Source organism: Microtus oregoni, unplaced genomic scaffold, assembly GCF_018167655.1.
Source record: "Microtus oregoni isolate MIOR12 unplaced genomic scaffold, Mior012 000007F_ref0000211, whole genome shotgun sequence".
NCBI classification, from domain to species: domain Eukaryota; kingdom Metazoa; phylum Chordata; class Mammalia; order Rodentia; family Cricetidae; genus Microtus; species Microtus oregoni.
In genome coordinates, this window is record NW_024543066.1 from 24,805,032 (window position 1) to 24,830,911 (window position 25,880).

The 25,880-nt window shown below is 39.7% G+C and overlaps 1 protein-coding gene across 4 annotated transcripts in view; it reads left to right on the top strand.

Moving 5' to 3' along the window:
- Window positions 1–2,047: 2,047 nt before the first annotated feature.
- Znf451 (zinc finger protein 451) overlaps window positions 2,048–25,880 on the top strand; it is a 58,453-nt gene continuing 34,620 nt past the window's right edge. For 3 of the 4 annotated variants that reach the window (XM_041655249.1, XM_041655248.1, XM_041655250.1), the window contains exons 1-3: window positions 2,048–2,250; window positions 2,769–2,852; window positions 11,874–11,954. In XM_041655249.1, the coding sequence (XP_041511183.1) occupies window positions 2,230–2,250; window positions 2,769–2,852; window positions 11,874–11,954 (186 nt within the window). In that variant the 5' untranslated portion in view covers window positions 2,048–2,229. Of the gene's footprint in view, window positions 2,251–2,768; window positions 2,853–11,873; window positions 11,955–13,745; window positions 25,239–25,880 lie in introns of those variants that run through there. The other variant, XM_041655251.1, reaches the window with a different exon arrangement.

Genomic DNA, 25,880 nt, shown 5'->3' on the forward strand with positions numbered 1-25,880 from the left:
CATATTTAAGTTTTGAGATACCAAAAGAATGTCCCTCAAGGAACATTGTCAGCTATTCTAAAACTTATACTGCATTTGCAGTAGTATGCGGGAAAGTTTGTTCGGCTAGCTGGACCACAGTGAGGTTCAGCAGTCAACAAAAACATCTGGTATTTGGATCAACAGACTGTCATCCTTAACTTAACCAGTCTTGGTTACTCCACCAACATACAGAGCAAGGACACTAGACCCACAAGAAGGATCTGCATTCTTTTTCAACCTGAAAAAGTTACCGAACAAAAAGATTTCTGGGTACTTCTTCCCTTAAAAAGATTATATTCTTTACATTATGGAAGCTATATTTCTTGTGAAAAGAATGATACTAGCTAGGTAAGGAGTTAGATACAGGGTAACCTGTTTCAGGGAATCTGTAACTGTGTTTCAGGAGCTCTGTCTCCTGCTATTCAGAATGAGCCTGTAAAGTTAAACTTCTCTGAAGCCAGAGTTAGGCTGTTCCCACCATATCAGAGGCTAGAAGGCCAACGCACTCTCCCAGCTGCCCACACAGATGACTAATGAAGGAAGCCCTGTATCCTCAAAAGACCCTGACTTTATTTCATCACCAAATACACTGGAATTTTTATTCTCAGACTGTTGTGGACTTTTCTAGAGGATTGTGGGAAGAAATAATGTAGCAGCCAGACTCAGTACACCATGACTTGGAAGGGAAAATGCTTTCTTTATCCTATGACTATGACCCATCTCATAAATATTCATAAAAATTTCTTTAAATTCTGCAATGCAGAACCTATTAGGCTGTTATCCTAATCCATCTTTGGGACGCCAATATTTTCTTTGGAGTATGTGTTTTGTTTTGGTAAATAAACTTCTGCTTAACTATAGACTGAATTCTCCTTCCTTCTTTCCTTCCTTCCTCCCTCCTTCCCTCCCTCCCCTCTCTCCCTTCCTTTCTAGAAAACAAGAATGGAGACCCAGTAATTGAACTAATTTTCCACTCTCAAACAAGACTGACTATAGAACCACCTGACCCAACTCCTTTTTAATTTTCTAAAATAGATTCCCAAGTTTTATCCATAATTTTATGTTTTTCTTTTCTCCTTTGCTATACCATGCTAAATTAACTTTTTGTTACGTAGCTTCTAAACATGTTCTTATTAAACGGGCAGCCAGGAAAAAAGTCACATTAATATTTATGTAGGTTTTCTATTATTCGCTCTCTGGTCCATCCGCGAGATTCAATACTTGCTAGCACTGGGAGATATTAGATGTGAGAAAAGAGACTAGGTTAAGAGTGCATCATATCTTGAACTTGACGTAAAATTATTCATTCCATACCTCCATCCAAAATGTCAAAGAGAAAAAAGGCAACAAAGTGTTTCCGGTCACCAACCGTCTGGCCCGAAACAAAGACCACTGGGCTTTGCTTTCTTAAAGGTCTGAAAAAGGTTAACTGACTTTACTAGGTCTGTTTCCCACTGGTCCCCTTATGCCCACACGTTTGAGTCCCATTTTCCAAGAAATTAACCAACCAGCTCAGCCTAGCCTGGAGAGAGAAACCTGGACATGAATCACCACCCGGAGCCCTATAAGACCTAAATAGTAATGCTTTTAGTTTACAGGAACCCCTGTCTGGAAACCTGTGCACAACAAGGAAGCCACTTTGGGAGACTACTGCAAGAATTAACGACCTCTCAGAAATGTCACATAAGCTCTTGCATCTGCCACCCTTGCCAAGATGCTAAAGGAAAAAAAAAATCCTCCATTTTTCCATCTGCCCCGCTTGTTGCCAGGGGAGCTCTTTCCCTGTCAGTGTCCCCCAAGTTAAAGGGGGCAGCAGAATGAGATTTCGCGTGGACTCAAAACTCTATCAGGCCCTCGCCACCTCCTCCCCCATCTTCCGGAGCTGCAGGTGAGCGCCAAGCTCCAGGTCCTCGCCCGCTTTCCCGGCCACGCGGTCGGCGGCCTCGAGACCGGTGGGAACTACAACTCCCAGGATCCTTCGCGGGGCGGGAGGAAGGCGGGGAGCGTACAAAGCGGCGTTGGAAGCTAGCGGCAGCGAGGCCGCGCGCTTGGGGTCTAGCGGCTTGGCGTCCCCGCGGCCTGAGGCGTCATCTGCGTGGGCGCTCACGCAGGGCGGGTCGCGCGGCGCAGGGCGAGAGGGAAGTCGTGGCGGCGGCGTCGGGAACAGCAGCAGCGGCGGGAGCGTGGTGCTGACAAGCCGTGCGAGAAATGGGCGACCCAGGGCCGGAGGTGAGTGGCGGCGGCCCGGGCCTTGGCTCGGCCGAGCCCGACCCCGAAGGGTTTGTCTTCTAGGCCGAGGGCCTCAGCTGGGCCGCGGACTGGGGCGATTGCTGGGCCTCCAGGCCTGGTGCACATCTGCTTGGAGCCCTCAACAATGGCGGCCCGGCCGCCCCCAGCCCCTGGCCGCGCTAGCTGTAGCAGCCGCAGCCCTGAGGGTGAGAGACGATTAGAGGTGGGCTGCCCTTGTTTTCCAGCCTGCGTCCCTGAGCCTGGAGGTTTTGAGCCTGCAGCCCCGCTCTTGGAGAAGGCGGGGAGGGGGATTGTGGCAGCTCGCCTGGGAGGCTAGGTCTCTGCAGTTCCCAGACGCCTTAGCAAAACCCGCCTTCATGCAGTTCTGCGAGCCGGATTTGTGCGTGCTCGTGCTGTTCCCGCAGGGGCTTTTGTCTTAAACTCGTTCCTTTGGAAAAAAATTTCTGCCTATCGGTGTGTGACTGAATAGATAAGCGTGTTTTGGCTTTTGTTTATAGATAATAGAATCTGCCCCACCAGCTGGGCCTGAGGCATCTGAATCAACAACGGACGAAAATGAAGACGACATTCAGTTTGTTAGTGTAAGTAGAGCCCGTGAAAGCGTGTGGTAAGCCATTGTGTGCTTAAACCTCTACATTCATCACTCAGCAGATAGGCATGGGTGTCACCTGCTGCCACACAATGGTGCACAGGACATCTACCTGAAGAGCTACCTGGAGGCTTACCTGAAGGGATACCTGAACAATTTCAGTAGACTTCACAAAGTGGGTGGCCTAAAGAACTGTCATGCACGTAACGGGCCCCTTCCAGATCTTAAGTCTGTCCATTCTGTACTGTGGACATTTTCTGTTTTGATGTAGACACACAGGATGGGTGAATGCTGAGGAGGTAGGAAAGGGCTGTAAAGAGGGCAGCATCTCAGTGCGGTGTATCTTCTAAGACTGCTCGAGGAGGTCCCTAACTTCTGAGGTCATCTTGTTACAGCACTGTACAATTGTTGGTCACAATGAGGAGTCCTGCATCAGTCACCTGGAGCGTGGCTGTGGTTTTCTCACTTTATACCTTTGGAGACAGTAGTCTGCCAGCCTTGTGAACCGGCAGGTTCCTGGGTCCACTCCAGATCTGGTGAATCAGAAATTCAGGGTGGAGCCTAGGTATTGTCATTTTGGCCATTTGGATCTCCCTACACTTAATCGAGTGATGATTAAGGGGAAGATAAACAGCTTTGGGTGATTGCCACCTAGAGAGGTTAAATTTGTGTATTGACTATTCTTTTTTGGGTTTGTTTTTTTGTTGTTGTTGTTTTTGTTTTTCGAGACAGGGTTTCTCTGTAGCTTTGGTGCCTGTCCCAGAACTAGCTCTTGTAGACCAGGCTGGCCTCGAACTCCCAGAGATCCGGCTGCCTCTGCCTCCCGAGTGCTGGGATTAAAGGCATGCGCCACCACCGCCCGGCTGTTTTTTTTTTTGTTTGTTTGTTTGTTTGTTTTGTTTTTTTGTTTTTGTTTTTTTTTTTTTTTTTTGAGACAGGGTTTTTCTGTAGCTTTGGAGCCTGTCCTGGAACTAGCTCTTGCTGACCAGGTTGGCCTCGAACTCAACAGAGATTCACCTGCCTCTGCCTCCCAAATCCTGGGATTAAAGGCGTGCGCCACCACCGCCTGACTGTATTGACTATTCTTAAAGAACTAGTTAGCCAGAGAACATCCCTGCTCTTTACACTCCTGAAATGCTATAGATAGCTACAGCTTGTTATAAAATCTGTATAGTTCTTTATTGTTCTTGTGATACATATATGGAAGTTTTGGCTAACTGTAAAATAGTGACTATTAAAGAATATCCTACCTGACATTGAACCATTGTGGCAATCCATTGTGTATGGTGTTTTCATGGGGTTGTTGTGAGGGGAGCCCTCAGAGTTAATTTCTTGGCAGTTTTCCCATTGCACACTGCACTCTGTCCTTTTCATTTGAACTTCGAGGATCTGGAGTGAGGTTTGGGGATACATTGACTTGTTTCTTCCTAGTGGACTGAAGTATTTTGGAGAAAGGAGAATGTTGGTAATTAATCCTACCCCTCCAACATGTGTTTGATAAAGGCATTTGTGACTCGTTAAGACAGATATTTCATATTCTCGAAGGGTAACTCTTGATTATAAAATACGGCCTTCTGAGAAATTGATAGAGCATGTAAAGAGTAAGGTTCTAAAAGGAAATTGTAGCCAGGCTTACATCCCGGCCCTCACGGAGGCAGAGACAGGTGTATCTACAAAATGAGTTCCAGGATAGCCAAAGATAGAGAGACCCTGTCTTGTAAACTCGCCCCCCCAAAAAATGTAAATTGTTCATATCTTGTGAAATAAAATAGTTTCTAACTAGTTAATTAGGGTATTTATTGATCTGAATTTTAAAAGTAATATTTAAATTTTATTTTAAATGCACAGTTATTTCTATGTTTACATCAAGGATAAAGAATGTATAACATATAAAACTTGGTGTATGCTTGTAAGTGCTATCACTTAAATGATGATTAGCGATAGCTTAATTTTACTTGATCCATTTAGAACCCTAGAACTGGGGAGGCCACGCAGAGGATCTTGAATTGGAAGGCAGTCTGAGCTGCTTCCTTAGGAAGTTCTAGACCTGCTGTGTGCTGTATAGTGAAACCCTATCAAAAACAAAAAACAAACAAACAAACAAACAAAGAACACTGCTACTAACAGTACAAAAAGTATCCAGAAACAGAATCTTGTCTTTTTTTTAAGATTTATTAATTTATGTATACAGTATCCTGCCCCTGCAAGCCAGAAGAGGGCACCAGATCTCATTACAGAGAGGTTGTGAGCCACTATGTGGTAGCTGGGAATTGAACTCAGGACCTCTGGAAGAGCAGTGCTCTTAACTGTTAAATCATCTCTCCAGCCCCCAGAATCTTGTGTTCTTTGTAACACAGTTCTGTTTCTTTGGAAGTTCTTATCTAGTAAAGAAACCAGGTTTCTGTCTGAGTTTTTCAGTATAAACAACATAATGTAATGTCTTGATTTACTTGGTTTTGATTATTCGCTTGTAATTTATAGCGAAATTATGGTATGTGTTTCTGTGCGACTGTTAAAACTGCACAGGAGTAAACTGCCATCGGACAGGAGACTCTCTGTGATATGAAGGCTAAGACACACCGCATACTTAAAGAATCTAGATATGGAGATGCAAAAAGGAATCCTTTGTTTAACTTTTGTTGAAATATTTAGGGAAGTACGTGGTTCATAGGTGTCCTTGTTTGATATTTGCAATGGTGATAAATTTAAGATTTTAAAAAAGATGTATTTACTTAATGTGTGACTGTTTTGTCTGTATATATGTACACTTGCATACCTGGTGCCCACAGATCAGAAGAGGGCCTCTGATTTTCCGAGAACTAGAGTTGTGGATGGTTGTGAGCCACAATGTGGTTGCTGGAGCCCAGATGTGGCCCACATTACATGATTGTTGAGAATACAGTCTGGGTCTTCTGCAAGAGCAGCAAGTGCTTTTAAATGTTGAACCTTCTCTCCAGTTCTCTCGGTGTAATATATTTTTATAAGTAGTGCTTCTACTGGTAAGTTTTTATTGTCAGTTTGACATAAATCAGTCAAATAGGAAGAAGGAGCCTCAGTTGGGGATTGCATAGATTAGCTGGCCTGTGGGCATGTCTGTGGGGCATTTTCTGGATGGTTGATTAATGCAGGAAGACCCATCCTACTGAGTATTATGTCTCTAGGCAGGTGGTTATTTGCTGGATTAAGAAAGCATGAGCCAGAGAGAGAGCTCTTGAGTAAGGGTCAGTAAGAGCATTCCTTCTTGGTTCCTACTTTGAGGTCTGGCTCCCTCACAGCTGGGCTGTGACCTGGAAGTATAAGATGAACACCTTTCCTCCACAAGTTGATTTAGGTTCTGATGTTTATCACAGCAACAGGAAAGCCATTTAGGACAGTGCCTCAGTCAAGAAAGGATAACACTGATAAGAACTTTTTGTTTCTGCCTGTTAATTATGTCTTCTGTTTAGCAGTATGGCCCTTTGTTCAACTTGTATCTTTATGGTTTCTTTTGGAAAAGGACATCTTTCCTTAAATTTTTTTTTTTACTTCCAAAAAAAAATTAAGCTAAATAACTGCTAACAGAATTGTTCACAGTGCCACTTTATATATAAAGGCATACACACTGCTGGGAACCTATCATAATCTTCATAACAAGACAAGAGATTCAGAATTTCAAAGCATAATTTCATTGAGCACCCAGATTGAATATTAATAGTGCAGTAGAAAGGATGCATGCAGAAAGCATCATTAATAATAATATATTATTTAACTCTGTGTGTGTGTCTGTGTGTGTGTGAATGAGAAAGAGAGAGAAAGTAACTTTGCCATGTGTGCAGATGGAGACAGAAAAAGTGTGTCTGCACTCCTGGAGTTACGGGTGCTGTTGTGTGGCAGCATGGTTGCTGGGAACTGAACTCGGGTTCCCTGGCAGACCAGTATCAGCCTAACTCCTGAGCCATCTTTCTAGTTGACCAAAAGCATCTTTTGACTAGGTTTCTTATACTACTCATTAAGCAAAATAATATTGAGGCTTAGAAAAAAAGAAAAAGAAAGAAGAAAAAAGACACAAGGAGTCCAGGGAACAGGGAAATAGCTTAGTGAGTAAAAGCACTTGACCTAAATTTTTTCCTTGGAGCCTCTATCAAAAAATAATAACGAACAAATAGATGTGATGGCAAGTGATCCCGTGGTGACAGCCAACTAGAGTTGGAAAAATCTGTACAGCAGCAGAAACAAGAGGAACCCTGCCTCAGCCGAGTGGAAGGTGAGAACTGGAAGGTGTCCTCTGACTTGTGCATGCCTGTAGTAGCACATGTGTATGTATTCACACATGTACACACATACACAGATACCATACACGTACAGAAAAGGCATAAGACTTTATAGTATATTAGTTTGCTATAAATAATGGTTGGTTATTTGTGTGTGTGTGTGCGCGCACTAGTGGGGATTGACTTTAGGGCCTCCTACTTGCTAGTTGAGTGCTATGTCCCTAGATACTTGAATGTTTAAAATGGCATTTTGAATAAAAAAAAGAAAGGCATGAAAATGAAAGAACAGCCATATGTGTAGTTTTGTGTTTTAATGTTTTCTTTAGTTTTTAAGATAGGAGAAAGATGGCCCATATGATACAGATCTTGAATGAGGTACTATATTTGAACCAAAAAGTAGGTAGTTGGAAACCATTTGAAAGTTTTGAACTAGACAGAAGTAAGGTATAACCCTAACTTTTCTTTCTTTGAAGTAGAACAGTTGTGGATGATATTTTAATGTATTAGCATCTCTTTCCAAATAGAAAAATTGGTGGTTCTCATTTTGAGAATTGGTATTTAATTACAGTAATGCTTAAATAGTTTATTGCAATATATTTTAAAACTTAGAATAGTCTTGTATTTCTAATATGTTCTGCATGAGCCTCTCCTGCTAAATTGTAATGGCATTTTGAGTTGAATCCTTTATTTTGTTACTGGTACAAGAGGAGATAAGACTGATTTACTAATTAGTAGTATAAGTTCATATAAAATACCATTTAATTTAAGGACATAGGTAGTCATTATAAATATTACAGGAATAAGTATTATAGGAGGTAATCTTTTTCTTCATATTTGCATTGTGAACATTACTTCTTGAGGAATTAGTAACTTATTTGATTGGGCAACATTATGAAATATAATTCAGGCAGTGGTGATTTTTGTTTTGTTTTTTTACTGAAAGGGAACATGTTAACTTGGAAACTTAGGTAATAAGCAGCAATTTTTTAAAAATTTGATTTATACTTAAAAGTATCTCTCAGTTAATAGTGACTGCACAATCGTGTATGTCACTCAGTTTTATTATCTGTATAATAGGATGATTTCAGTAATCAGAATCTCTGTAAAGCAGTTATGGAAATTGGATGATATAATTTGGAAAACCTAGCACAGAGCCTGGTATGGGGCTAGATACATTTTCTCCATGAGGAGTATAATAAGTGGAGTACTACATGTTTTGGTTTCTCAGATTCAGTATGGCAAACAGTTTGTTTTTTTTTTTAAAGATTTATTATGTATACAATGTTCCTCCTGCATGTACACCTCTATGCCAGAAGAGGGCACAAGATCTCATTACAAATGGTTATGAGCCATCATGTGGTTGCTGGGAACTGAACTCAGGACCTCTGGAAGAGCAGTCAATGTGCTTAACCTCTGAGCCATCTCTCCAGCTCCAATGGCAAACAGTTTTAAGTAAAGATAAAAGGGAAGTTGATTTTGGTGAGTGCCTGAAATCCAAGCGGTGGAGAGATTGAGGGTAGCTATTGATACAAGCAACATACAGGGACTTCATGGTCAGCCTGGGGACTGTAAGGAGTGAGAGCCCATCTCAAGAGAAAACAAGCCAGTGTGGTAGTATATACTTGTAATCACAGCACTCAGGAGACTGAGGCAGGAGGATTACCTCTAATTTATTTTGTATCTGCAGTGCAAATTAGTTAGACGTGTGTTCTACTTACACAGAAGTATTTTTCTTTGGCATACTTACAATTTTCCTTTCAGTCGTTAATGTCTCCTGTATTTCTTTTCTCATTGCTGTCATCAAATACTTGACTGCAGCTTATGCAATGAAGGGCTTATTTTGGCTCACAGTCCACAGTAGGGAGGAAAACATGGTGGCAGGAATATAGAAGCAGCTGCTCATGTGTCCACAGGCAGGAAGCAGAAATTGTGCTCCCTCTTACCGGCCATGGGATGGTGCTGCTCAAGAGTAGGGAGGGTCTTCTCAGTCCTGTCAAGTACAGTCTTCAAGTTCTCCTTGTCTCATTCTATCCCTTGTAAGTTAGTAATCATTTGTTGCATAAGTGAATTTTCCCCCCCTCTTTTGTTTTCTCTTGTCCTGGGTATTTTTTATTATTTTGTCTTAATGACTAAATTGTATGAAATTATCTTTTATAGTTCAGCAACAGTTGCATATCAGTGAAATGATTGAGTAGTAAAGTTCTGCTAGTCTTGCAGTCTTGCTTTATCTGATCTTATTTTTGGCCATATGTATCTTTAACTACATTTTAAGAATTGTTCAATTTTGTATATTTGAGCCAACATTTTGCCTGGGCTGGTCTTGGGAACTTAATAACCTCCTTGCCTTTGCCTCTTGAATGCTGGGATTTTAGATATATGCTATCACACCTGACTTAAGTCTTTTTATTTTCCCTAGTACTGGGGATTGAACCTCAGGGCCTTGTGCATGTTAAGATCCCCACCACCAGGTTGCACCACCAATCCCTTGCATATTCTTTAGTCCTGGCCTTGAACTTATAGCATGTCCTGTATTACAGGCCTGTGCTACACATGCCCAGCTTATTTTCATTTTCTTGATAGATTTCTGTAATGTCCAGCTGGCTCTGGCCTGCAATTCCCTAAGCATTACAGCCTGGCTAGCTAGAACTTACCAGACTCTCGGTGCTGGGACTATAGGTGTATACTAAGACCAATTTCTCTTTTTTATTTATGGAAATTCTACCCATACCTCTGTGTTTGTGTTATTACCTGGAGACTTTCTCGATTGATTATATCTGTGTAGAGTATTAAGTTCCTAAAAGTCAGGTCTGATGACACAGCTCTGATGCCTGTGACCCCCGTACTAGGAGGCTGAGGAAGATTATGGATTTGAGGCCAGAATGGGCTGCATAAAAAAGTTCCAGGCCACCCAGGCTTCATAGACCCTATTTGTCAGAAATAAACCAGAAAGTGGAGTATAGTGTAACAAGTTCCTAAATAACATTGCTTGAATAATCCAGACTATGGTGATAATATCAATGGTCAAAGCAGATCCATTTTCATCTTTTTTACTGCCTTCTTGAATTTGAACATATGATCAATGATTGGACAATATCAGTACCAAGAGTAGACTTTAGTCTTAAAGTAGATGATACATCTCTGTTGACCATGTGATTATCCGCCCACCCCCATCTTAACAGCTTGAGCAAAAATTCCAGTTCCTTTATCACATTTCATGGTTTTAAAGTTTTGCTCACCAGTTTTATCTTGATGTCCAGATTACTATCCAGAAGGATGGTAATTTATGGTTTATTAAAACCTGAGAGAAAAAAACGATCTGGAGGGAGAGAATCTTGAGCTAGATGTTCTTACCTTCTGTCTACAGCAAGCAGCCTTCTTCCCTCTATGATCTCTTAAGATCAGTTGTGTTTTTTTCTTATGTCCCCCTTCCCTTTTATTTCAGTGTATTAGATTTTAAAATTTTGAGTCAAGTTCTCACTTCATAGCCCAGCCTGGCCCTTGAACTTCTACATTATCCCCCAGTGCTAACAAAATAGGCATATACCAGTCATACTGTAGATTTTAGAGGTTTTTGTTTGTTTGTTTTTATATTGCTCTCTTTGTCTTTTACGGTATGGTTTATGTGCTTACAAAGCTTTATTTAACATTTCTCTTTCAAAAGTCATAGTAGTTTTGGTGCTCAGTGTTTTGCCCATATTCTGCACTGATGACTTTATATTGGCTGTAATCATTTCGGTTTAGTTGAGAATTTAGTAGTTTTCTTGGGGTGGGGGGCGGGGAGCATCTTCCAAATCTCACTCCCAAAATGTTCATACACCTAAATTACAGACCTGCATGTTCAGTTGTTGGCCAGGCACCTTTGTATACATCTGCAATGCTGGCGTTGGTATATTTCTAGTCACTTGAACTACTTTGATTTCTTGATTTTGTTTTTTTGTTTGTTTGTTTGTTTGGTTGGTTGGTTAGTTTTGGTTCTTTGGATAAGATTTAATTTTCTCATCTATTTTTTTTTTCCATTGTGCTCAGGTTCTCTTAGGTGCACTTCACTCTTTTTATCATTACCTTTAAAAGTTATACATTATTGTGTGTCTGTACTAATAAGTTATCTTGTTTTCCCAGTTTTTGTATTCTTCGGTGGTGTTCCTATAATGTTATTCCCATTTTGATGTTACTTACTAATTCCTTTTTGCCTATTGAATCGAGAGCTGGACTTTTAGCCTAACATAAGAATAGGAAGAAGATTGGAGAAGAATCTGGGTTTAATGTTTTACTCTCTTAAGTTTAGGGAATGAAGCTAAGTTATTGGTCAAAGATCTCTGTGATCACAAATTTGGATATCTTACTGTTGGTACTCATCCTAGGTGAAACGCACTGGGTCGTGGTACCCTGTGGGTTTAGGGTTAACTTTTAGGTGTCCACCATTTCTTTTTAAAGATACTGTCTCACTTTGTAGGCCAGGCCATGGTCTAGAACTTGCTGTGATATAGTCCAGCTGGTCTTGAACATGTAGTCATCCTGCCTCAGTTTTAAACCGCTTAGTTCTGTAGGCATGTACCAGCATGCCTGGCTCATTCACCTTAAAAAAAAAACAAAACTCTGAATAGTTACTTTTGCTTATAATTTGTTTGTTTGGTTTTTTTTTTTTTTTCCTACTACTTGTATGTGTTCCTTCTCAGAACCAATCCCAACAAAGAACATTGTTTAAAATTCTGGTTTGGTTTAAATGATGTTCATGATAGGCATTTCTTCAATTCTGTTTATAGGAAGGACCATTAAGACCTGTTCTTGAATATATTGATCTGGTCAGCAGTGATGATGAAGAGCCTAGCACCTCTCATAGTGATGTAAGTACATTACATTTGATTTAAACTTTTTCACTTGTGTCAGTTAAGAGTTTTTTGTTTTTTCTGAAGAGTGAGGAAAACAATAATAACTGTGTTTAAGAGCATCAGTGCTCTAGAAAATGTTCATTTCTGTCAGGATGGACCAGCATAGTTAGTTCAAGGAGTCTTTCACTTCTTCAGTTCTTAAATTTGTAGGAAACTTAACACTGGAGAGAAATAACTGATAAAAAGGAAATTGTAATTAAAAACCACAAGCTTTTTGCTCACCTCCACCCCCTTCTTTCTTATAACTCTCTTCTGGTATGTATATAGCTGAATTCTTCACTTTTTGAACTATGTGGCCAGAGAAAATTTGTCTTGGGAGAAAGGAAGTGTGAAGCTCTTTCAGGAAATGGAATGTGGAGACTTAGAGCCGATAAATGATTCCAGTCTTCTCTCCTATTATCCTTTCCTCTCCCCATCCTTGGAACTGGTACATGTGACCTGCTACTTGTAGGGTTGACCTTTAAGCCGATGCCATACTCTAAGAGTTGAATTCCTTGAACCCTTCAGGCAATGTTGGCTTCCATTTGTTACTACTTAGCCCAAATTTCTGTTAATGAACTTTTCTTGATTAAGAGAATTCCTAGTTCTTGCTTGCTTGTGGTGACCAGAGCCTTCTTGTTTTATGACATAGGGACTTGAGACTTGGATCTGTGATCAGAATGGCTCAGTTTGAGATTTCTCTCACTTCATCTTAGCCCTTGCATTGTGTTGCTTTATTTTATTTTATTTTATTTTTGCAATTCAAATGAGAATTAGTTCTGCTTCACAGGATTGTCTTGGGGATGAAATGAAAAAGTAAATATATAAGTTCCTTAAAACTACAAAATATTAAGCAGAAATATACAACCAGAAGGTTATTCATGGGGAGTTAAGAAAAAAATCTTAAGGCAATTTAAAATGACCCCACTTGAGGGAATTAAAAATTTTTTTTCCATTTCAGTAGTACTCTATTCAAGTTTTTTCTCCGCCATCATCTTCCACTTGCTGTCTTTTATATACTGAACAGATGTTTTTTTCTTTTATTAGTTGTTATTACAAGTGTCCTTACCGCAGCATCTTATCTTAGCCTGAGATTAAGCAAGAGAGTAAAATAAGTACTACTTTGAACTGAATTTTTGTTTCGTGTGTGTGTGTGTGTGTGTGTGTGTGTGTGTGTGTGTACACGTTTGTATGGATGTGTGTGAATGTATGTGCAGGTGCAAGAACACACATGTGAAGGCCAGAGGCTAACATCAGGGTTCTTCTTCAGTTGCTTTCTACCTTACTTATTTTACTTTATTTTTGAGGAATTCTTAATGAACCTGGAGCTGGCTGGCTAACTATACTGTCTGACCAGTGCATTCGGGATTTGCTTGTGTCCATTTCCCCAGTGCTAGAATTACAGATGTCCAGTTGCATGCCTTGCTTTTATGTGGATACTAGGCATCTAAACTCAGGTTCTCATATTTGTGTGACAAGCACCTTACATTCTAAACCATCTCCCAACTCCAAAATGATTTTATTTTTATCATGATTTTTTTTTATGTTCAACATTAATGCTTATTGTTTTAATGGGGTCAAGGGTAATGAATCCTGTGCATTTGTCTTCTGTTTTCTTTTGCTGATCTATTGTTTCTGTCATTCTTATTTATAATAATATAAAATTTGAATTCTACTTACTGGACATGCATCTCTGCACTTGAAAGTTAACATATTAAAAGCATTTTTTTTTCTTCCTTGGTTTTCTTGTTCATGTGGATAACCCAGAGAATGCCTGAATCTAAGGTGCCACCCTCTGAGAATCATCGCCCAGAAATGTGCTCTAGCTGCAGTGTTCCTCTTCCCATTGGAGACAGCAGCTCCTCCTCTGGGAGTTGTGCCAACAGTCCACAAAGAATAGTTTCTCAACCTTCTTCTGTTGAGAATCAATTGGAGAACCAGAAAAATGATCAAAATAATTCAGATATTAATATCTCTGAAACAGAGACACTTAAATCACAAAACAGTCAGACTCTACCTTCATCATCACTACTGGTCCCCCAAGAGTCTTTGGCTTTTTCTGAGGTCAAAGAAGATTTACCTATCATGATGTCTTCAGCTTCACAGAATGGACAGGATGCCATCCTGTATCTCCAGACACAAGTGGCTGAGATGTCCAGAGTCATACGTGATCTGCAGTCCAGGAGTTGTTTTAGATTTCATCATTCTAGGTCAAGTGAGAACTCATCAGTTCCTTGGGATATGTCCACCTCTAAGGAGGACGGCTTATCTACAGTTGAAGAAGAGGCTGATTGCAAATCTCCATCAGCTGATGACAAAGGGCAGCCAACTGACCCCATGCAGTCTAGTTTCACGGGTCTTTTGAAGAGAATGGAACAAAGAGGTGTTATAAAGAGGGTGACATTACAGTCTGAAACCGAAACATGTGAGGGGAAGCCTGATTGGATGACCTCTAAAAAACGTTTGGTTCCTCCATTGCATCCACTTTTGAGAATTGCCACCACTGAAGTTTTTAAAGACCCTGCTGATTGCCATCCTTCTTCCTTCATGGGACATAGGGTATATCCTGTGGCCAAGGACACATCTCCTTTCCAACCAAATCCACCAGCTGAGGGACCCATTATAGATGTACTAGAACATAGCAAAAGAGGAAACACGACATCTCCTTTAGACTCTACCTCAAAAGAAATGGAGGTCATGGGTTGTAGGTTCTACCATGCTGCTTCCATTGCAGCCCGAGCTGCCAGCTATATGGCCTATATGACTCAGTATCAGCGTAAACTTTGGGAAGACATGGAAGATCTGGTTCATGATCCAGAGTTTGATCGTGGAAAAGCAAGGTGTATAATATCGGATGGCATGGATGCAGGACTTTGGCAGCTTTGTACCACCAGGGACATAATGGACTCTGTAGTCAGAGTTATGGCCATGGCAGTGGACTATAGAAGACAGGCCTGGCTTCGACTTACATCTCTCACTAAGAAAACCCAGGAGAAGATCTTACACTTGCCCTTTGATGGTACATCTCTTTTTGGACAAGATGTGAATGCTATTGTTGCAGAAGACAATAGTATTAAAGAAAATGAATATAAAGATCACAATAAATACTATACTCAGCATCGATACTTTTATAGTCACGATCAGAAAGCACATTATCACAACAGAGGGTACTCCAAAGGGGATTGGTACAAACCCCGGAATCACCCTTATAGATATAGAAAAAAGGGAGACTCTCCAGAGCGACATGGGTATAAAAATTAATACTCTGGATGTTTAGCAGATTAGCCTTCCAAGATCCTACTTTACCTGTTTTTCCTCAAGTTGGGGTCATCTCAGAAAATGAGTGCATGTCTGGAATAATCACAGCTGATGTCTGAGTTCTAGACCTTTGGAATGAAGTTTATAATAAAAAGACTTAAGCTTTGTTGGCCAAATGGAGACTTTGCTCTAAGGAGTATTGGACAGGGGTTTACCCATTATTTTTATTCCAAAATAAGTCCAGAGAAGGGTACTCAGGAATCTGAATCTTCTGGAATTAAAAGAAAATGTGTAGATTCATGCCTCAGGAAAATCTTGTTGGTAAACTGAGGACTAGCAGATTTTGGATCTGGAAACAATTTGCTACTAGATCAGTGTTTACTAAGACTGAAGTGCAAAACCTTCATTTTTAGATCACCAGTGCTTCTGGAACTTCAGGCTTCAGCTTGATGGGTCATCAAAAAGTGGTAGATGTGTTACAGTCCCTCTGTTAAGATTATCAGCTCACCATAGTTCATACAGTTATCAGTCATGAAGCTATATGTCTGCTGGAATTCCTTAAAATTTTTGCCAAATCCAGTTTACTTCTAACTGGGATGATTAAATGTGACAGGTCTACTTTTGGACTCAAAGTGGAAAAAATATTTTCCTACCTGTAACATGACTGTAGAAAAGTTAAACTCTTCATCCTGACTGAAGGCTCCCACACCATCACTGCTCATAACGCTGCATGTGGGATAGCTTTCATTGCCATCAATCCTTGTAGTCTTTGACTTACCACCTGTGAGACTCGGGCGTGAAAGTGGGCCTTCCAGTGAGACGGCCTTCTTAAACCTGTTTTCTAAGCAGTTGCTTCTTTTGAGGTTGATAGTGCATTACATTCTCAGTACAATAGACAAATGCATCGCCATGGCCCTGGAAATACAGATTATTCCCATCATCCAGGCATGCAAATCTGAACTCTTTAAGAGCAAGAATTCCAAACATGCCTGACAATCTGGTCTCTTGAAGTAAAGAGGGATGACATTAGTCTAGACTTCCTTGAGAAATCCCCGATACGTAAAGTGTGATTGGGTGTTTTCAAGATACACAGCTGTTTCTGAATATAGATGATAATACTTCTTATTGAATTCTTGAAAGGTTGGAATCAACACTTAAGTGATGTGTTCTTGGTTGACTTAATTTGTCGTGTAATCCAACTGGACTAACTCTAAGAGATGATTTACATTTTGCTCCCAATAATAACGCTCCACCTTTCTGGAGCTGGCAGCAGATACCTCAGTTATGTTAGTGTCCCACGGTATCATTCTAATCTCAAGGCAATGGCTGTATAATATACTAGCCCCTATGTCCTTGTCTTCACAGCATGACTTTTAAAGTAGAAAGTGTCAAGTTTGAGGAGGTTTGAACACTTCACCTAATGTAACTTGGCAGCCAAAAAATAATTTTTTCACAAATGTAATTATGTAACGTCTTGGATGTTCAAACACCTGCTTTTTCTTTATTTTTAATCTGCTTGATCAAAATGTTTTAAATATACTATTAGTGGAATATAGCACTGTCTTAGGGGTTTGTGTGATTTCTGTTTCTTACCATGATTCTTACATCATAGTGGTTGACATTTTCTGTGATGCTAACCTCTTTGTAAGTCATTAGACAATGCCTTCCTCCTATCATACCCATAGCCAGCACTCTGCTTAATCTACATTTCTTTGTCTTACTACATAGAACTTGATATGTAGACCAGGCTGGCCTTGGACCCATAGCTATCAGCTTAGCTCTGCCTCCAAATAAAGGCCCGGCTGGCACTTCTCATTTGTGCATCTAGATTGAAGGCATGGATTTCACAGCTTGGATGAAGTTACTTTGTCAGATCATTTTAGGGTACTGTATTGGACCTATTTGTTTTCTTTGTAGATTAAACCTGAACTAGTTATCAAGCATTTAGCAAATTTAACCAAATTGTATCTAGGGTTAATATTTAACTTACTTTTCTGTATTATTAACAACATTTTACTTTGACTTCCTTAGGTTCGTTCCAGGGCTCTCTAAAGTGTCTCTCAGATGAGCTCCAGAAAAAAACAGACTTTTGTAGCTCACAGCGAATTCTATACAAAGGCGTAGACTCAAGCCCCTACCCATGGCAGTGCAGTTTCTTCTGAGAAAGGAGTAGCCACTCAGACGGCATTGGGGAAAAAGGGTGCATGCAACTTTGTGCAGTGTTTCTGACTAGTTCGGGTTACTGCAGATGTTCCTCCTTTTCCATCTTGCCCTGAATTAGATGCTACATAGCACATATGATTTGAGAAACTCCTGTTGTTCAAAAATGAAACAAAAATAAATAATGCTTGAAGACGTGTTCTTGGAAACTTTTGGCATTCCCACCTAATTTATTTGTACCGATTATTGCTTTAAATCATAGTAGACAACAACATAAGAAGCACATGAAATTTAGCACTTTAATAATTTTCACAATATTATACACTGTTAAATATGTTCAGGACAGCCCTACTATCATCTTAGATGTTTAAGCTATTTCTTAATGAAGTACATTGCTTGACTACTAATTGTTAAGTCCAAGCAACTCCAAAGGACTCAATTTTCCTGAAAGTGAAGAGTGTCAGGAAATCACCAGATTAGTGATTAAACAGACAAACTAAAAAAGTATTTGGCCCTTGAGTCGTTTGTGAACAGAGTATGGTAGGTAGGGTGGGAGCTCTCTTAGCTGTAGCTACTTGACTCAGAAATATTCCAACATCTTTTACCTGTTTATCTTTCTTTTTTTTTAACTCTGGCAAACTTGAATGATTATGATGGTGTTATAAAAGTTGGTACTTGGTGTAGTGAGACAACCCCAGTAGACAGTACAGTAGAATATAGCATTTAGATTTAACCAGCTAAATATTTAGATTGTGTCTGCAGAGCCTGCAGCAGAATTTCCTATTAGGTTGAGTGAGAATATCACTAGCTTTTTTAGATACCTTGGAGTACTTAAAAGTTTAATGATTTGATTTTCTCGAAAGGGATGTGTTTAGTGATCCTTTCCTTCAAAATGTCCTTTCTTGACTAGACGTAAGATGTATTTGAAGACAATATGTTTTTTTGTAGTTACTGTGTATAGAGAAATACTGTTTCCATTTATTGTTATATAAAGTGCCTTTTAAAATTTCATTCTTATGTTTAAGACCTAACCTTCGATGTGGTGTTCATGTGACTTCACAGTGATTTACCTAGTTTATTATCTTTATTATCTGTACAATTGCACTATTTTCATGTACTTCTGAATGCTAATTTGTTTTTTTATAGCACTGTTACTAATTTCAGAAGGTTATAGCATAAATCTCCCTCTTTATTTAATTAATGTCACAGAAGTTTGTTTTAGGTTTTAATGATTGGTTTCTAGACATAAAAGTAGCTCTTTTTTTCTTTGTATATTCTAGATTTTCTGATGTAGTCATTTATCTCACATCTAACCTTGCTCATCATAGCCATAGTAAAACAACTTATATTTGCTTAATGGATGTGTTTACTGGGATAAAAACAGCAAGGTCATTTTAAACAGTAAAGTTGATGGCACTATATATTTATATATAGTAGTCTGTGGCAGCTTCCTTGTCAGTATAATTGTTTGTTTTTTTTTTCCTTTTTAAACTGGCAGCTTCTTTATTAGTATAACTGCATTTATTAGCCTTCAAAATGCTATTTTTGAGGGCAGCATATATTCTTTCAGGCTACTTTACTGCATTATACCTAAGTGACCTGATTGATAGCATCCTTAAGGGCCTGACACATCCAGGATATATACCTCTCAGGTGTTGTAAGCAAGGAGGTTGAAAAGACAAAGTCCAGAATTCCCTCTCACTGTAGAATTGGATACTGATAAGGGTAACAGAAAGGTTAGCCACACTCATCATTCTTGAAGTTCTAGTTCATTGGGATTCTGCTGAAGGTTTAGGATTATGTGTTAGATCCTTTTAGGAGTAGAAGACTGCAATAACAATTTTTGTTCTTCAATGTGAGGCATATTTTGCCCCAGTTTTGCACTGTCTAGTTCCCCTTTTTTTGAAATTTACCCATATGTACTTAATGTTGATGGCTAGACCAATAACTAATTGTTACTGTGGATACATCTTATGCATGTCATTCGGTTAGTCAGGTTGATTCTGTGTGGTTTTTAGTGGACATACAAACTAGACAGTTTTTTTTTCACTTAAAACTTAAAGAAGTTATCAGTAAGTGAGTGTTGTTTACTGTATTGAATGCGGATTTTCTTCATAATTAGCAAGTTTCATAAACCATTAAAATCTATGGAGTTTCCTTTCCTGGATGATTGAGAATGGTGTTTTATTAAATTCTTTTTCTCTTACTAGTGTAGTCCCATTTTTGTACTCCTGTGTCATTTTTTATTTGACTTTATTATAATGCACTTTTGTATTACTTAAGATCTTACTACTGGAGTTTGTGTTCACTTCCTGTAGGATGTAGAGGTGGTCCCAGTTCAGTTGTGTCTTGAGAGGGGCTTTAAGTAGCTCCTCAGGCTGCCCCATACATATTTTCCTGCTTTCATCTCCTGGGGGCAGGGACTTCAGGGGAATGGCACCATGCTGGGCTTTTAGTCCTGCCAGTCTTGCTAAGGGTTTTGATACTGATCTGTCTTTACCCAGAATCTCTTCCCAAGGAAGTCTGATTTTTCCCTTAATCTCTTTGATATTGAGATTTTGTATACTTAGCATAAATGTGTATGCATGATATACGTGTATGTATGGTGTGTGTGTGTGTGTGTGTGTGTGTGTGTAGCACACGGAGGCCAGAGGTTGATGTCAGGTGTCTTCCTTATTTACTTTTCATTTGTTTGTTTGTTTGTTTGAGATAGGGTCTTTTATTGAACTATGAGATCACAGGGTTAGCCAACCCAAGACTAGCTAGACAGTGAGGTCCAGGAATTCTCCATCCCACCCCCACCTCATACTATATATATTACACATGCATGCTAATGTGCTCAGCATTTTACATGGGTACTTGAGTCCTTGTACTTATGTGGCAAGCACTTTATCTATTTTGAATCCTTTCCCCACCCACCAAAGGAAAACTTTGCTCAAGTTTTCCTTCCGTCTCTCCCCCATCGCTTCTCTTCCCTCTCTTTTCCTCCCCAACCACCTCTCAATCCTATTTCATGTTCCTAAGTGCTGGAATTAGAAAGTGTGAGCCATTTTGTTCTACTAGCCAAGATTTTGATGTTAATTTGTATATTTAAATGTCATTTAATTTGTATGTTTAATAGTCAAAAGCATTTGTGATAAGAATGTATTTAGTTTTTTTTTAAATCTTTAAAAAAAAAATACAGGGGCCGAGAATATAGTTCAGTGAGAACAGTACTTGCCTAATGGGCAGAATGCCCTGGGATCAAATCCCAGTACTGCATCAACTAGTAATGGTATGCCTAAACCCAGCACTTAGGATGTAGGGGCAGGAGGATCAGAAGTTCAACATCTTTAGCTACTCTTTGAGTTTGTGGCCCTCACGGTCTACATGAGACACTGTCTCAAAAAGAAAGAAAAAGAATTTCATAGCCAGTCCAGTCTCAGTTCTTCCTGACTCTTGAACTTTCATTGTTTTTTTTTGGGGGGGGGATTTGTAATGTCTCATTTCATGGCATTTTCTTAGTTCAGATGTTTATATTTAATTGGTGGTGTTGTTGCTGTTGGTTTTGTCTTAGATACAGTGTCTCTATAGTTCAGGTTGGCTCTGACTCCAAGACAATTTCACCTCACTTTCCCAAGAACTGGGATTCCAGAAGTGAGCCATTGTATGTTCTTCACAGATCATTCTGTATATATTGTTAATGGTTAAATTTATTATCATAAAATTCATTTATAGTATAGCTCTGATATGTTTAAAGTCAACCAATCTTTGGGTTTTAAGGGCTTTACTAGTTTTTTTTGAGGGAGTTATTGCAGATGGTTTATTGGATTTTTCGAGGTTAGAGTTCTCAGGTTTCTTTTACAACTTGGAAGACCTTAGATTTTGTTTTTGAGTATTATAGTGTGTTTAGTATTCTTGCCTCTTCTCTTTTGTATAAGTGAAAGTAAATATATATTTGGTGATATTTTTTAAAAATTCAACTTTGACTGTAAATGCCTCAAGTATTGCTTTGTTAGAGGTTCTGTTCGTCCTTGTACAAGGCTAGCTTTCATGTGCTCCTTTTCCCCATGAACTTTATGCCATGTGTTTCGTTTTCTTTTCTGTAAGAGTGACTATTACAGCATTCCATTTGAAGGGACACAGAACTCCCATTTTTGTCTGTGATGGCTGAGTCACACTCCTAGGACTTATTTATAATGCAGTATATATGTTAAGTAACTTATTGTGCTATGGACCCTTTGTATCTTTTTTAGTTAGTGAGGCAACACTGACCTGAATAATGATGGAATGAAATTACCTCCAATTAAGACACAGGGTGTGTTGTTGTTGCTTGGTGTGTGTGGGAGGGAGGTGCTTTCATAGAGGGTCTTGTTGTATAGCCCAGGCTGGCTCAGGACTTGTTGCAACCCTCCTGCCTCAAGTGCTAGGATTCCAAGTCTTGTTTGAAAAACATTTCATTGCCAGCTAGGTGTGATGTCCCATACCTTTGATTCCCAGCATTATGGAGGCAGAGGCAGGCAGAAGATCCCTATCACTTCTAGGCCAGCCTGATCTATATGGCCAATGGTAGGCCAGCCAAGGCTACATAGTGAAACCCTGTTTCAAGAAAAAATTAAAAAAACAATAACAAGTCCTATTTCTTTGTGGAAATTTTCCTGTTTGGAATGCAGCCCATTCCATAATATCTTAAATAAAATATATTTAATATGTAATAACCTCATTTAGATTCTTAGCACAGAATTGTGCATGTATTTATATTTCTTTAATGACCTGTAATAGCTCTGTGTATTGTGAATGCTTAGACTACCTTGATCTTGGTTGCAGTGGATTTGTCGGTTTCCTGTCTGGAAGAAAGGCAAGGACAGAACGTGTGTGCTGTATGTACTAAGCATTCCTAGCTACCTTCATCTCTGTGCAGATGTGTTCCAGTGGTGTGCCTCCACTTTGATGCAGACTCCCTCGGGTCACATCTTTTAGGGACAAATCTTTTTCTGTTTATGGCTATCCATGTCGTCTTGTTAATACTTGGTACTGAGTTTTAGTTATCCCACCTTTGAGATGAGGAATAACCTTCACTCTTCTGTCGAGGTTCTGTGCTATGGCTGTTGTCACAGTGCTCACAGCTTCTGCTCCACTACTCAGACTCAGTTCACTCATGGCACTGATTAGTCATAATTTTTATCTCTTACTTTTTTGTTCCATTTTTGTGTAGTGAAACAAAGGTGGAATGGTGTTTGAATTTTAAAACACTAAAGGCTTTGACCTCAGTATTAGCAAGTCACTTATTGTCTCAGCCTCTGTTTCCCTACTTTAAGGTACTAACTGGGTGTAGTGGCACACGCCATTACATGCCAGCACTGGGAGGCAGAGACAGGCTAATCTACATAGTGAGTTCCAGGACAGCCAGGCCTACATGGACCCTGCCTCCAGACAAATAAATACTTTGAAAAACACTAAAGCCTAATGCAGATTTAATTTTATAACTAATTTTGTTATTCTGCATTCTTAGATTTCCTGTGAATGGGATGAATTGCATGCTTTTTACTTTTTTGAAAATTTCATACTTGTGTACCATGTATCTTCATCATGTTCGTCCCCACTCCCTCCTGGTTTCCTGGGCCTCCCTAAACAAATCTCCCCTCCAGCTTAGAAATCTCCCTCCCAGCTTAGCTCTTTTAAAATTTCCCACAGCTTTATTTAGTGCTGCCCATGTGTACATGGGTGTGGGGTCATCCACTGGGCATGGGCAGCTGTCAGTCACACCTCAGTATCCACTGTGTGTAGGCAAGGACCGAGAAAGGTATGGGTACACTGAGGTCTGGTTATGGAATACGTTCTCACATGGGACTCCATCCAGAACAGAAGCCGAGGAAGAGCCAGGCATTCTGATGCCCGTACACTGCAGTAACTTCTTTATTCACAGGAATACGTGTGGTGACGTTGTCATGAGAAAGGCCAGCTAGAGAGGTCAGAAAAGCCTTCCTACCAGCTGACTCAGCTGACTTTGGAGGGTGTTAGTGTAGTTGGTCTGCTGGAGAAGCAGCCTTTGATTTAGGAGGGAGAACTAAGACTGCCATGAGGTGTGTCTGGCTTCAGAACGGTAAGAACAGCCTTACAGATGTACAGAAATGAAGGAAATGAAACTGTGGAGAGGCTAAGTTATGCATGAAGATGTGTCGTTTCCTGTGACTCGGTGTATTGCTTGTGTGGCCGTTGCCTAAAGGTTATGGAAGTGTTCAGAAATTGTTTTATACTGTGTCTGCTATGCACGTCTAAAATAATTGAAGCTGAAGAAAGACCTCAACATTGCATTCCTTTCCTGGGGCAGTTTAAGCAGTGAGCGAGAACTGAGGACTGGTGGAGAGCACTGAAGACACAGAGTAGAATCCCTCCTGGCTAATGCTGCATAGGGTCCTTTAGCCAGTACCTTCTTCAGAGCAGCAGCTGTGGCCGATAGCTCTCAGTTTTGACTTAGGAACAGTTTCCGGGCAGACGTGGAGAAAATGAACATGTGTAAGAATGTTGTAGTTGGCACCTGCAGGTGATTTGTGCTCATGCATTTTGTGCTTGTGGTAATTCCAGTAGCCTCTGAACACTTTATCAACCTCTGCTTTTTTTCTTTGTTTTTTCTCCTTTTTATTTTTCTGATACAGGATCTCATGTAGCTCAGGCTGACCTTGAACTCACTGTATAGCTGAGGATGACTTAGAATTTTTGATCCCCCTGCCCTCACCTCTTGAGTGCTATGGTAACAGACATGGGTGACCATGCTTGGTTTATGTGGTGCTGAGGCTCAAACCCAGGGCCTTGTTGAATGTTAGGCAAGCACCTTATAGTTACATTCCAAGTTCTCTTTCTGTTTTGAGACAGGGTCTACTCTGTAGCCCAGGCTAACCTCAGATAGGCAGTGGTCCTTCTGCTTCAGCCTCCTGAGTGTGGGAATCACTGGCATGAGCCACTGTGTCTTGTCCTGCTCACTTTTCCTTCCCTCCTCTCTTTTTCTCTGCCTCCCCTCCCACCTCCTTCCTCCCCTTCGCTTTCTCTGTCAGAGGCATCACAGTGGCACTCAGGGTTAAAAGTAACTCTTTCTCACAATTTCACATAGTCTAAGATAGTTAGAAATCCTCCTTTAATTCCAAAGTTGTATAAACTCCTGCGCGCATGCACATACGTGTTTCCTGTGCTGAGGGTCTGTCATTAGAAAAATAAATATAGAAAGATACTAACAGCTTACTCAAAAGATATGACAGGTAGAATCTTATTTAACAGATTTGGTGGTACCAGCTTTCTTACTGGTAAAAAGTATAGAATGGGGTATATCTGCATGTTTGGATTTTGACTTTGTTTATATAAAGCAGATATTCTGTGAACTCTGTATTTGTGAACAATAAATTGGAGTGGGAAGGAGATGGCTTTGTAAAAAGGGTTTTTTGGTTTTAAAATTATCACTGGGGGTGATGAATATATATTGTACTGCATTGTGTTTATCTCCTGCTTTATCTGTATTTGTATATAAAATTCTTGAGAAAACTTGCTGCCTTTCAAACTTTTTTGGGATGAGACTTGAATCATAAATTGGGCAAAAGGGACTTCTGGTACCTAGAACTTTGGGATTACAGATTACAAACCAACCTTGGAAAACTGATGACAAAGGGCTTTAAATTTGGTAATGCGTTTGTTTCAGGAAGTCTTCCCGACCAAGTACTCTAGGCAGATGGTTAGTGTATACTGTTTTGCAGTTGGCCTCTGTTTTTAGCTTTTTGAACTTGGGGTCCTTTACATAGCAGTTAAGGGTAATGAAGCTAAATGAACTTTTGCCTTGGGTCGTTTTCTGTGCACGCCTTTTACTATTCAACCTCCTATAACCAACAGATTTTTATTGCATTTTTAGTATCTTTGCCAAAAACCAGAAAGTGCCTTTTGGTGAGTCAGGTTGGAAAATGGTTGCTGAGAGCTCTTCTTTGAGCCAGCTTTTGCAGAATGCTTTTTCTCTTATCTTCTGTTATCCTGTGAAATAGGTTGAGTAGTTATCTCATGTTACAGAATTAAATTAATTACAGAATTACTTTAACTGAAACATGGATATAGTTTATCCATGTTTCAGTTAAAATAATTTTATAGGAAATACAAAATTTAATATTGCTATTAAAATTACCTTTTTAGAGATGAGCAGTGATTCAAGAATGTCTTTTTTGTATTATTTAAGCCACTTATATACTACCTCAAGCTGTTATTCAGTGATTTTATTCATAAAACCCCATGATTTTCAACATTGTGTTTCTAGCACTTGTCAAAGCAGACTCACTTCTTTAACCTTACAGTTTTATTGAGTTAATCTTGGTAAAATATTTCTGAACAACTGATTTAGCTAGTGACAGCAATAAAGAAAAGGTTGGGAGTCAACATTTGGTGAAAGTTGTATGAGAAGTGAACTGAAAGAATTTGTGGGCTGAGTGCGGTGGTGTATACCTTAAGTCCCCCCCCCCCCAAAAAAAGCCATTC